The 12,544-nt window shown below is 36.6% G+C and overlaps 1 protein-coding gene across 2 annotated transcripts in view; it reads left to right on the top strand.

Moving 5' to 3' along the window:
* Nucleotides 1–12,544, top strand: part of VWA8 (von Willebrand factor A domain containing 8) — a 176,651-nt gene that overhangs the window by 93,881 nt on the left and 70,226 nt on the right. For both annotated transcript variants that reach the window (XM_085059145.1, XM_085059135.1), the window contains exons 22-26: nucleotides 762–837; nucleotides 1,485–1,620; nucleotides 2,967–3,086; nucleotides 4,985–5,190; nucleotides 12,228–12,379. In XM_085059145.1, coding sequence (XP_084915271.1) covers nucleotides 762–837; nucleotides 1,485–1,620; nucleotides 2,967–3,086; nucleotides 4,985–5,190; nucleotides 12,228–12,379 — 690 coding nt within the window. The remainder of the gene's footprint in view (nucleotides 1–761; nucleotides 838–1,484; nucleotides 1,621–2,966; nucleotides 3,087–4,984; nucleotides 5,191–12,227; nucleotides 12,380–12,544) is intronic.

The raw sequence follows: 12,544 nt of genomic DNA, 5'->3' as shown, positions 1-12,544 counted from the left end.
GCTGCTTCACCTTTCTGAATTGCAACTGGTTTTTTATTTATCTGTACATTCAGAGGTGGTGAAATAGATGAAAATAGTGAAGATTAAGGAATATTCTAATTACAGATTCTAATTAGCACTATTTTAGAATTGAAGAAAAGTCAATTGAGCAATTCAAACACAAAATTTCAAGAAGAAACTGTTCTACTAAAGGCTCTGTCCCATCTAAGAGCTTATACTGTTCATGATATAAAATGTAGCAAGCCAGTAGTGCTTAGATACAACGAGAAATAATTGATTTTTAGATTTCTACATGATTGGTTGTTGAGGTTGGTTGGTTGGTTGGTTGGTCGGTTGGTTGGTTGGTTGGTTGGTTACTTGTAGGTTTTTTGTTTGATTATATGTGGAGAAGAACAGCTAAAACAGTAACAATTCCTGTTTGTCACATAAATGACAGCTTCAGCATACTCAACTAGAAATAGTAACATCAATAATGTGACTACATACAAAAAAAATTCTCTTCTCAGTGGTTTTGTTTTCAGGGTTTATGAGAAATGAAGAACTCCATGCCAGAGAGAAATTGCTGCCAGAGACAGGGATACTCACATTTGACCACTAAGCTGGCACTGTTGTTCTCAGTTATTCAAGTATTCTAAAAAAAAGATTTATTTTCCTCTTAAAAAAAGAAAGTATTCAGGTTTTTGTTTATTCATTTTGCATTTTATTGTAACTAAAATTCCTGCATATTTTTAATTAATACTGTCTGCTTTTCCACATTTCAGGGATACCACTGTACAAAGCCTTACCCTACAACCTTCTGTAAAGGATGGTCTTATTATATATGAAGATTCTCCACTGGTCAGTAGTACTATTTAGATTTTATATTTGGAAATGTTTTTGATTTAAAATTTAAAATGTTTGTGATTTGATTTTTCACAGCGTAGTGAGTAAGCATGGTAACAAACATTTCAATAGCTTTTATTTGGTCTCATTTGTCACATTTGCTGTACTAAATGCGAGTAAGATGACAATCTTGGGAGTCCTCACACACAAAATGAAAAATAATTTAGTATTAACCTGACACATTCTAACAGGTAGAGTGGTATTTTCCTCCTCCTTTGTAACACCTCACACCTACATGCTAAGTTGGGCTACAAACAGCTGTTGCAGCCATTCTTTAGTTCTTTCAGCTACATGTTGACAGTCTAGATGCAAACTGGCTTTGCCCTTCTCTGTCTGCACTCCAAGTCATTCACAGTCAGGTTCCTCAGTTCCCTCCCTAGCACACCCCTTTTCATCCCTATCAAGAAGAAATGGAAACACTGACCTTTCTTGTCTCACCTGCCTCCTTTCTGCAGTGATTTGGTCACAGCTTATCCCTGTTCTGAGTCCCTTTCTTATCTCGGTGCCACCAAGGCATCACTGCTGCTCACTGAGAAATCAGTAATGCAGCTCTTTGTAAGGTTTTTGGGCAGTAGTGATGTTATGATTCTTTTCTCTTCTAGGTAAAAGCAGTGAAGTTCGGACATATTTTGGTAATTGATGAGGCAGACAAAGCACCAACAAATGTTACCTGTATCTTAAAAACTTTAGTTGAAAGTGGGGAAATGGTTTTGTCAGATGGAAGGCGAATTGTTGCCAGTAAGTAGAGAGAAAGCATTCTAATAATTTACAGTAAAATGTAACATGTTGCTGGTTTTCAGCAACTACATTGCTCAGTAGAGACACAAAATAGTTCAAAGGGATAAATTGTTTATTGCTGAGAAGTTAACAATTGAAGAATTTACAGTCATTTCCTTTACTACTTTTGCAATAGCCACAAAGGTTTTCTTAAAGTAATGTTCTTGTGAATTTTGCTGAAAAACTTAAAAAAACCCATAAACCCAACAAAGTACAATTTGACCTCTGCTTCTCATTCACCATAAGAAATAAAGATCTATTTGACAAAATTATGACTTTGGTTATGCCAGTCTAGACAGTTGGGGTATCATTTGATCAGGTCTCGAATGAAGATACGAGTATGCCTAGGGTCAAATTTTTAAGGGTTTTATCTAATCAGATATTGCATATGCTTACATTATTTCAATATATCCTGCAGGGTGAGAGTATCTGTAATTTGGTAGAATTTCATTAATCTGAGTTTGAGGAACTAAATATTTTTCATTATTTTTCAAAACTAGCCCATGTTTGAAATGCCCTCTTGATGCTACTAGACACTATACTTTATGCAATTAGTTTCATTTTAACAATATTGGGAATAATGTTTGAGTGTAGCAATCATTCAACACTCACATGGTGCAGCTGAGGTTTACTTGTCCTTATAAATTCTAGGTGGGCTTATTTAAAAATACTTTGCTAGCCAGTCCTAATTATTACTGTAGCTTTTTAGGATAAAGGATTCCCAAACACCGTATGTCCTGGAATCATGCTGAAAGGGAACAAGGTTCTGAGTGGGGCCAGTCTGAGTAGTTTTGGAGAACCAGAGTCTGCACATGTGTTAAATAATATATCTCTGGCTTCTCACAGATTTTCATAATAACTAGGAAGAATTTCAGTCCTATCTTCCCAGATCAGATAATGTCAGACCTATATAAAAATACCTTTTATTCACCATTGGCTTCACCATTTTAGTGAAATTAAATGTAAAGAGGACAGGTAGTCTGCATCCCAAGAGCAGTGGATGCATTTTTATGTTTTTTGAATTAAACTATTTGGTTAAATTTTTTGTGAAACAAACTATTTGGTTAAATTTTTGTGAAACAAACTATGAAACTTGAAAATGAAACCTAGGAAACTCAGTTGAACAACATGTAAGAAGCTATTGAGGCTTTTTTTTGTAACTGTTCTTCTAATTCTAAGAAGAACATAATTAGATTAGAAGACTTTTTCTTCTAATTTTAAGAAGTCTTCATCTAATCTAATTATGTTCATTCATTTAGTATTGCAAAGCTTAAATATGCAATTAATGCATTTTATTTCTTTTCCAGATCATGCTGATGTAGAGGGGAGAGAAAATGTAATAGTTATTCATCCTGATTTTAGGATGATAGTTCTGGCAAATAGGCCTGGATTTCCTTTCTTGGGTAATGACTTTTTTGGCACATTAGGTAAGTGATTCATATTAAATTAGGATCTTTGATAGACTTGATTAACAGAATGTCTGTCTCTATTAATTAGATTTTGTGAGGAGAAGGGGCCCTTATGCATATTGATACTTTGTTTCACATAAGACACTAAGGCTATCATGTAAATTCGCATATCTAAATAAAAGTGCCTGAACTTGCCCTGAAGCGAAGGGCTCTATGTGATCGTCTGTGTCAAAACTATTTTGTTTTATGAGATCTGGACAGACAAGGTTATGGGAAATATTTGCTAAAGAATCTGTATAGTATACAAATACAGCAAAAAATTACCTGTAAGCAGCTTGGCACCTGACATCTCTCTCAATTGCTCACTGTTTTTTTCCCTATATCAAACAAGCTACAGCTCAGGTGCTGTGGTACAAGAGATGGTAGCTTGATGGATGGTTCTTTTCATTCCTTTCAGCAGTAAAGGCTACTGTATTTTTTGCTGCTAGCACTATGCTACCTGCTTCTTAATCCTCATTTGGCTCTCCATGCATATGGAGTGTGTGATAAACTTAGTAAAATACATATATTTGACAAGATACTGAATTCATCTCAGTGGGAGGTAAGGCTGTCCAAATTTCACATCAACCATTTTTGTGCCAACAGAAGCCTTATTTTGGAAAGCTCCTGGTAGGTCCCAGAAATTCTGTGTGTTAACAAAGATTCCCTAGAGCTTCATCTCACAGCAAAAGCAAGAATTTAAGTTACCTAAGGGCAAGTGGTGAAGAATCTACTGGCCTATGAAGTTCAGTGTTAGTCTAAGTGGGCCTCTGGCAAGGGTTTGGCAGTGCTGTTACACAGTGGCTGTGAACTGAGTACCTCCAGACTCCACTGACTGTATTATCTATGTTAGCTTGGCCATTTATGTGCAGAAACCTTAATTTGAGTGTGTTTGCTTGTTAACTTTGGCCATAATGCTTATTCTGCAAGAAATAACATACTCAAAAAAGCAGGTGCAAACCCAATTCCATATTACATAGTAGTCCTTTGTTTTTCCGGTGTGGTTCCCACTGAATGGACATTCCATGTCTGAAACTCATTGGCTCTGAATTTCACCCAGCTATGTTGCCTCAAGAGGATTTATTGTAGTGTATTTCTTTTTCATAGCCTAATTTCCTTCCTTAGATAGACCCTATAAACAAAACAGATCATCCCAGTGTCACTGCTCTTGACCCACATGGCAGAGGTGTGGTTCAGATTTTGGGCATCTTCATTGATACTGTTTTTCCAGCTCAGGGTCTTTTCTGCTTTTAATTCAAGTCCTTTTTCTGCAGGATCTGATCATGCTTCTGCAAAATTTTGTACAACTGTTCAGAGACATTCTATGAATAAACTCAATTTATAGATTATATGATTGGGATCAAATAATGCCAATGTGTGGAAAGAATATCTTGCCAAATTTCTTACCATACTTCAAGACAGGCATGGAGAAAAGATGACAAAATTCAGTATTTCCTTTAGACCTCTTAATTGGGTTTGCATTTGGGCCTTCCTGCATTTCAAGATTTCCCTGCATTCTATGGTGTTTTGAATGGGTTCACAAATAGGTTCCATTCAACCAGTTATGTTTTCTTAACAATCTTTTTCCTCCTATTTGTTTCTGCATTCATTTGACTTGTGTTTTTTCTTGAAGTTAATTTCTCCCTCATGATATCAGCTTCATCAAAATGACAGGAGAGATCTCTGTGTTTTCACAAAGTTCGATGTTCTTCATAACTTGTACTTTACATTTTTCAGACTTCTAACAGCTTGGTACTCAGCATTCTTTTGAGTCATCTTTTCTATTAAAGGTGCAGTATTAAAATTAAAGGGGCTGTTGTGATGCTACTTCGTTACAAATTACTTCTTTTTTTTTTTTTTTTTTTTTTGCTTTGTAGGGGACATTTTTAGTTGCCATGCTGTTGATAATCCCAAACCACAGTCAGAACTGGCAATGCTTAAACAATATGGTCCTGATGTTCCAGAGCCAGTTCTGCAGAAACTGGTAGCTGCTTTTGGAGAGCTCAGGAGCTTAGCTGACCAAGGAATTATTAATTATCCCTATTCAACTAGAGAAGTTGTGAACATTGTAAAGCATTTACAGGTACAGTATGTCCGATTTAATTGAAAACTTGAGTTCGTCAATACTAATTTTTTAATGCCTGAAGATTTTGGAAAAAAAAATCCACTATTGTTCATGCATTTTTGTTTAATTCTTGTGAAATATTTTACATTTTGAAAGAAGCATAACATTCAGATGTTCAGTCAGAGGGTAAGGATCACAGATGTACATGGGCAGATATTTTTTCTGCATATTTATTTATAGATAGAAAAAACTCCTGTAAGTCTGTTTTTCTACTGTGTGAGAAAAAATCACATACTGTGAATAGTGTGCAATGTTCATACTGGCCCTCATTATGAAATTCCATGTTCAACATACAGTACTTCCAGGGCAACACAACTGTTCATTTTATTCAGCTATAAAATGTATTGGTTTAATCCTTTATTGTGAAAAAACAAGTTCCTGCAGCATAACAGTAATACATTGCTGGTCGATTTTGTCTAAGGAAAATGCTATATGAATTACTACTCATCAGGGGAATATGTAGGATTCATGATTACTTCCTACACATGTTTAACTGTAAAATTGGAATTCTGATTTAGTGATGATCTGATTTTTTAACTATTACAGAAAACTCTGACTTCCGTCTTTATAAACTGATGGATTTTTTTTGCCTGAAGTATTTGAAATATAAAGTGTCAATGCTTTTTGAAATAGCAATGATTTATTTTTTTCTGTTAATAATAATTAGATTGGTAATTTGTTAATTTAGAGACTGTTTCTTGAATTATTGAATACTAGATTTTTTTAATAGTGGAAATAAATGTAATTAATACAATTAGAATATAATTTCTCACCAATTTTGACCTGCTGCTCCTGTGTTTTATACTGCATAGGATAGCAGGGTTGCATGACAGTTCTGTGTTTGTGGTTGTGAACATATTCAGAAGCATTCAACCATACACACAGTCATTCAGATCTTGCAGGTCAGAATTACTACTTTTTAAAATCTTCAGTTCATCTAGACTCCTGTGAAGGATAGAATTCTGTGCTCTGTGGTCTCTAGAGTGTGAGAAGGTCTTAAGACAAATTGGTGCTACTATGATATCAATAATATAAAGAAAAAATAATGCTCTGTAACTTTGTACTAAGGGTTAACAACATTCAGACCTAAAGGCTGAGGAATCCAGGTAGAGCACAAGCAAAGTAGTCTATTAGGATCCATTAGCAGCTGATAGGAATTTGTTTACCAAGCTGATAGAACATGTACATGCTGACCTTTAAACATTACATTCAAAATGACAGCGGAAAAATTTCAGACTTGATGAGCAGTTGTGCTGCTGAAGAGCTAATGTTTTAGGGTGTTTGTTAAATGAACTCCTTTTTGTCTTCATACTTCTCTTCTGTTCCTACCTTCCTTCCTAGCTTCTTTCCTTCATCATCTGTCTCCAAGTAACCTGTAGCTGTAATGTCTTCTATTGGTAACTGGTGCAGAAACATAAGACTTAATTCTTCTTTTATTTGAGTGTGAACAGCATCTAATTGAAGATTGAAAGAGCTGCACTGCTAATTGTCTTAAGGGCTCTTACTCTCTGCATCTGTCTCCTTCACTTAATCAGATTAGTACAATTACTTCAACCTGGACATTGGGTGCAGATCAGTGGAGAAGTTTCCCATCTGCTAAGCTTTCACCTCTTTCAAAGTGTAAATATCCAAATACATCTTCAGCATGAGGCTTTGATCTGTTTTGTAACATTTATTTTCAAGAGCCCAGTCTCCTAGCAAGAATGCAACATTTTGTTTACTGTAACTTGTTTTGCAATCTGAATAATGAAAAGGCTGGGAGTAGCCAAATGTAAACAATGAATATAAACATGATGGTAATTCCAAAGTAAGAAACTTTTAGGTCTTCAGGTAGAGAAGAAAAGAGGAAGGAGGGAAATGAGTCAATAAAATTGCTGGTCTGAAGGAAGGAAGGAGGGAAGTTAGTCATGTTGTTAAACAATTTCCCTTACACCAGTTCCACAGCCCTGCTCTCTTTGTACCATTGTGTTGATTTCTTTCACGTAATTTTGGAATTTTTTGCTTCTGTAAAAAAGAGATTGAATGTTTTGGAGGAAAAAATTGCTTTTGATTACTGCTGTCTGAGAGCACATCTGAGCTTCGGGACTAGTCAGTTAAAATATGCCGATTGCTATGGTATCAGCATATTGTTAGGCTAATCTCCAACTCTGACTAATTGTTCTTCAGCATATAGGCTATACATAGGGAGTGCAGCTACAAGATTATCCTCCCCTAAAGATTATGCAAGTAGGGAATATGTTGTAATTTAATTGTAGCTTAGACTCTGTGTTCAGAGCTAGGTTGCCTCTATACTTTTTCCTAGGGAAAGGGTTTTTCTGGTGAAGCTCGAGAACCCAAACTATTTTGAAGACCTGAAGCTGCGGGCACAGGGAGAGTTGTCTAATGCAGGTATCTAACTTGCTTGCTGCAACTTTTTCTCCCCGCACACTGTATAGGGAATTTGGATCTTGCAGCTCTAGTTGGAAGCTAACCTGGATACAGACTTTTTGTCTTGCTCACCTCCAGTCTCCAGACTGTCAGATGTCAAAAGTCTTTGTGTTAATAGTAGCTTATGGGCAAGCTAAGAAGCTCTGCTCTTGCTGTGTTGGGTTACCATAAGCTGCCTGTAACCAGCGTATGCTGTGACTGCTTCTCTGCAGTCTAATATGCTGTTTTTCATAAGACCTTGGTTAATCAGGAAATTTTCATTTCTAATTTTCATGAGATGTTAATCAGGAAAGCCACATTAGTCCAGATCAAATGGCAATAGCTTTTTTTACTAACCCTTTTTTAGTTTGGGAAAGGAGAGCTTTTTTTCTTACAGGTTTTCTTTCTTGTTTATATCTGAGAGTGCTTTCTAATAGTAGGCGCTAGTATAACAGTTTTCAAACAGTAAATGTCTAAAAAACCGTCTGGACCTGAAGTCTACTAATCATCAGTCTTTAAAGGCCTATTCAGTAGGCTTTGTGGTCAGGTAGTGGGTTTTTTGTTGGTTTTTTTCGTTTGTTTGTTTGTTTTTGTTTTTTGTTGGTGGTGTTTTTTTTTACGTTCAGCCTAATCTCTAAAGGAAACTAGGCTTATCAAATTACAGTTTGCATCCTTTTGTCACTTTGCTGCCAAGCACACATCAATAATAACTTTTTACCCTTTTCGCCAGCAACAATGGATCTCAGTTACCAATTTTCAGAGATAATTAGGTTTCTGCTGGTTTAATCAAAATCAGTGGCTATGTGACAGAGGAACTGATTGAAATCTCAGAGGGAGAATTCAGCTTTTGCTTGGCAGCAGATGATGCCCACAAAAGACACAAGTACTGGTTAATCCATTAGTATGTATGTCACTCAGGATGAGCCCTAGACATGGTGCTTCTGTCTCTGCTGAAGGACAACTGAGGAGGCACAGGGGGAGCTGGCAACATTCAGTAAAAGGGCATCAGGGGTGAGTGCTGGGGGTAACCAAGATCACAGGGGAATGAACAGGTCGGCAGAGATCTGCTCTAATGGGCAGGGTGGGCCTTTGAGATGGTGCAGGCAGGATGGAAAAGAATCAGATATCTGAAGGCACTAGGATACATAGGGAAGTGAGTGTTAGTGAGAACACAAGGTAGAAGTCTAAAATAAAAATTCTGGACTCATTACAGACTGAATACCAGATAATTTATCACTTTATTTTCAGGGCAGTGTTCAAACTACATTAGACCTCAATGTGTATGGCATATTTGAATTAAGATTCTCGATTTCTACTAGCAAATTACAAAATTACAAAAGCTCATTGATTTTACACAGACTGTAGCAATACATATCCTCATGGAATGTTAGATCCATAAATATGGATTTTTCACCAAGTCGAATTCTGAATCAAGTAAAGCATACAAGATAAAAATAAAAAAATAAAATTGTTGAAAGCAAAAAACTGTACTACTTACTATTTTAAGGAATAGCCAAGAATCTAAGCTGTGAAAATAATCTAAGGTACACAGAGAGGTACTCATAAGGGGAAGAAATCTGTGAATGAGAACCAGACAGACTGATGAGAGATCAATATTTTCTCTAGTAATCTCATTTTAAAAATCAATAGAAACCAAATGATCTTTTTTTCAATTCAAACCCCAAACATTCAACCTTTTTTGGGGTTGTCCTTTTTTTACCTTTAAGTGAATTATCATTTTCTTTCTCCAGTAAGCAGTTGTCCAAGCAGTTCTTAAAAAGGGATTGGATTTGTTCTGGTTGAAACAGGAGAGTTGTGATTGTTTTTAATTACTGAAATAGAGGACCTTTTGACAAGTGGCTTGTGTTCACAGAAGTCATCAGTTGTACCTCAGGAAGTTTTTTATGATGTCCTGCTAATACAAGAGTCATGGAACTATTGATGCAATTCATTGCAGAAAAGGGTGTCGATGGCAGAAGTTATGCAATTATTCAGAAAACTGCAGATGTACTTGGAGACTTCTGGGGAAACCAGATATTATTTGAAGTACTTGACCAAGGTATCTGTAGTACCTAGTGCAGGGCAGAGAAAGTGCAGTATTCATCATATAAATATTGTTTCAGAATGATGCTACTCCAAAATGCAATTAACATTGTACAAGTTAGTGCTTTCACTACTAAACATTGTTGCAAGCTTTTTGATTTACCTTCCATGGGAAACGTTTATACAGTGATTAGTTGGAATAGCTGGTGGGAGAAATTTGGGGTTTAGTACCTGTTTCATTCAGTAAAAAATGGACATTGTAATAAGGTTGGCACAGGCTGTCGAACAAATTTATATTATCCCACAATAACCTCTATTTTGCTAAGCTGCAGCAATGCAGAACTTCTAATAGGTTCCTCACAGGAACACAGGTTTAAAAAGCAGAACACAGTTTAACATGCTTTTATAGCAACACTAGTATTAAAATATTCTGTGCCATGTACACCACAGATAAAAAAGGTTTGTACAAGCTTAATTTAGCAGTGGTATTCTAGTCTATCACAGTAACTAGCTAATTTTAGTATTGTTCGTGTCACAGATATTTTATTACCTAGATCAGTTATTTATAAAGTTGGGAAAATATTAAACTCCTAAGGCTGATGTTTGATTAAGAGTACAGGTCAAAGCATTTCTGAAAACTTTCTGTTTTCTTCTGTTTTAGTTTTTAATCAGAACTCAAATATCTTTATTTTTAACACATTTATAAACTCCTCTGAGACTTAAGTCTGTTTTTCAAGTTCTTTTTACCAGTCTAGCTCACTAATGGGGAAAAAAACAATTAAGACTACAACTTCCTAAAATACGTCTTCACAAGCTTATGTTCATCACTGTAAATGTGCCATACTGAGATGGATGCATCCAGGTCCTTGTCTGAAAGATCTGGTATTTGAATGAAAGGCATGTGAAACTTACAGAATCACAGAATAGTTTGGGCTGGAAGGCACCTAAAAGATATTCTAGTTCTAACCCTGCTGCTGTGGGCAGGGTCACCTTCCACTAGACCATGTTGCTCAAAGCCCCATCCAACCTGGCCTTCAGCACTTTAGGAATGGGGCATCCATGACTTCTCTGGGCAACCTATGCCAGTAACTCACTGCCTCCATAGTAAGAAATTTCTTCCTAATACTTGATCTAAGTCTGCCCTTTTTCTGTTTAAAGGCATTCACCTTTGTCCTATCCTTTTCCATCTCTCTTGTAACCAACCTGTTTTAGGCACTGGAAGGTGTTATAAGATCTCCTAAGAGTTTTCTCCAAGCTGAATAACTCTCTCAGCCTGTCTTCACAGGAGAGGTGCTCCAGCCCTCAGATCATCATTCAGGCCATCCTCTGGACTCACTCCAGCAGGTCCATGTCTTTCTTATTTTGGGAACCCCAGAGTTGGATGCAGTACTGCAAGTGGGGTCTCACCAGTGCAGATTAGAGTAGCAGAATCACCTCCCTCGCCCTGACTGCTTTCAGTGCAGCCCAGGACATGTTTGGCTTTCTGGGCTGCAGGTACACATTGCTGGATCATGTCCAGCTTCACACCCTACAGCATCCCCAAGTCCTCATCAGAGCTGCTCTCGATCTGTTCATCCCTCAACCTGTGTTGATACCAGTGGTTACTCCAACCCAAATGCAGGACCATTCACATACTGAGGTCTTGTTGAACCTCATGAAATTCCTGTGACCCCACTTCTCCACCTCTCCAGGTCCCTCTGGACACCATTCCATTCCACAGGCATGTTAGCTGTACCAGTCAGCATGGCATCATCTGCAAGTTTTCTGAGTGCACTCAATCCGACTATGTCATTGGTGAAGATACTAAACTGTCCTGGTCCCAGTACAGACCCCTGAGTGATACCATTTGTCACCCATCTCCATCGGCACCTTGATCTGTTGACCACTACTCTCGGGGTGCAACCATCCAACCATTGAATTCCTCACCCAGAATAATCAGTCCAGTACAGTAACAAAACTTCCATTTCTGTTGAAGGTACTAACAAAAGACTGATAAATATTTGGGGGTTTTTTGATGTACATAGCACATTTCAAGTAGTATTTTTCACTAAGAAAAAAAGTCTGTGAGTCTTAAGTGAATTTCTGTTTCTCCTGAAATCCATCATGACCTAAAATATTTTTTGTTGGCCAAGCAGTGTATCATCTGCTTCTCTGTATTCAACATTAAGAGTCAGAATTCTTAAATTAATTGTACAGGTAAATTATATGAATGTGTATTTGTGTCAGATGTTCATGGTTTACAGAAAGCAAATTTTAAAAATACAGGCTACTGTTATATTCTCCAATTATCACGCCATCTTGTTATGTGTATAATGGTCTTTAGTATTAAATAATTGTCACATGCTTTTTTGTTTAAATCAAGTTTAGTGTCAGCAACTTCATTCTGACTTGAAACAATGTTCTGGAAATGAAGAGGAAAGATTGTTTGAGCACTTGTCTGTCAAGCAAAGTTACTCTTACAGTTGTTCATTTTAGAAGTACATAATGATATGCTGTAACTTAAAAGATATTCACTAAACGAAATTTGCGGGTCTGTTTCTTTGCAGAAGTTTCCATCTGAAGGACTCGCACATGTTGTTCGAAACGTATTTGACTTTGACTCCTACAACAATGAAATGCGTGAAATTTTATACAACACTTTGCACAAATATGGGATACCTATTGGAGCCAAACCAACCAATGTACAGCTGGCCAAGGAGTAAGAATAACATAAGATATATATTACGAAGACGTTTCTCATGATCACTTTTTATAGTGTGTTATCATGCTGCTAATTGATCTAAAAACAACCTGGAATTCTTGGAAGTCAATCCTCCACTGGTTCAAATTTATAATCTTCCAAATAAGTTACAACAATATAAAT

Source organism: Lichenostomus cassidix, chromosome 1, assembly GCF_008360975.1.
Source record: "Lichenostomus cassidix isolate B80296 chromosome 1, HeHo_3.0, whole genome shotgun sequence".
In the NCBI taxonomy this organism is placed as follows: domain Eukaryota; kingdom Metazoa; phylum Chordata; class Aves; order Passeriformes; family Meliphagidae; genus Lichenostomus; species Lichenostomus cassidix.
The sequence above is the reverse complement of the archived record's forward strand: the minus strand, read 5'-3'. Positions and strand labels throughout refer to the sequence as shown.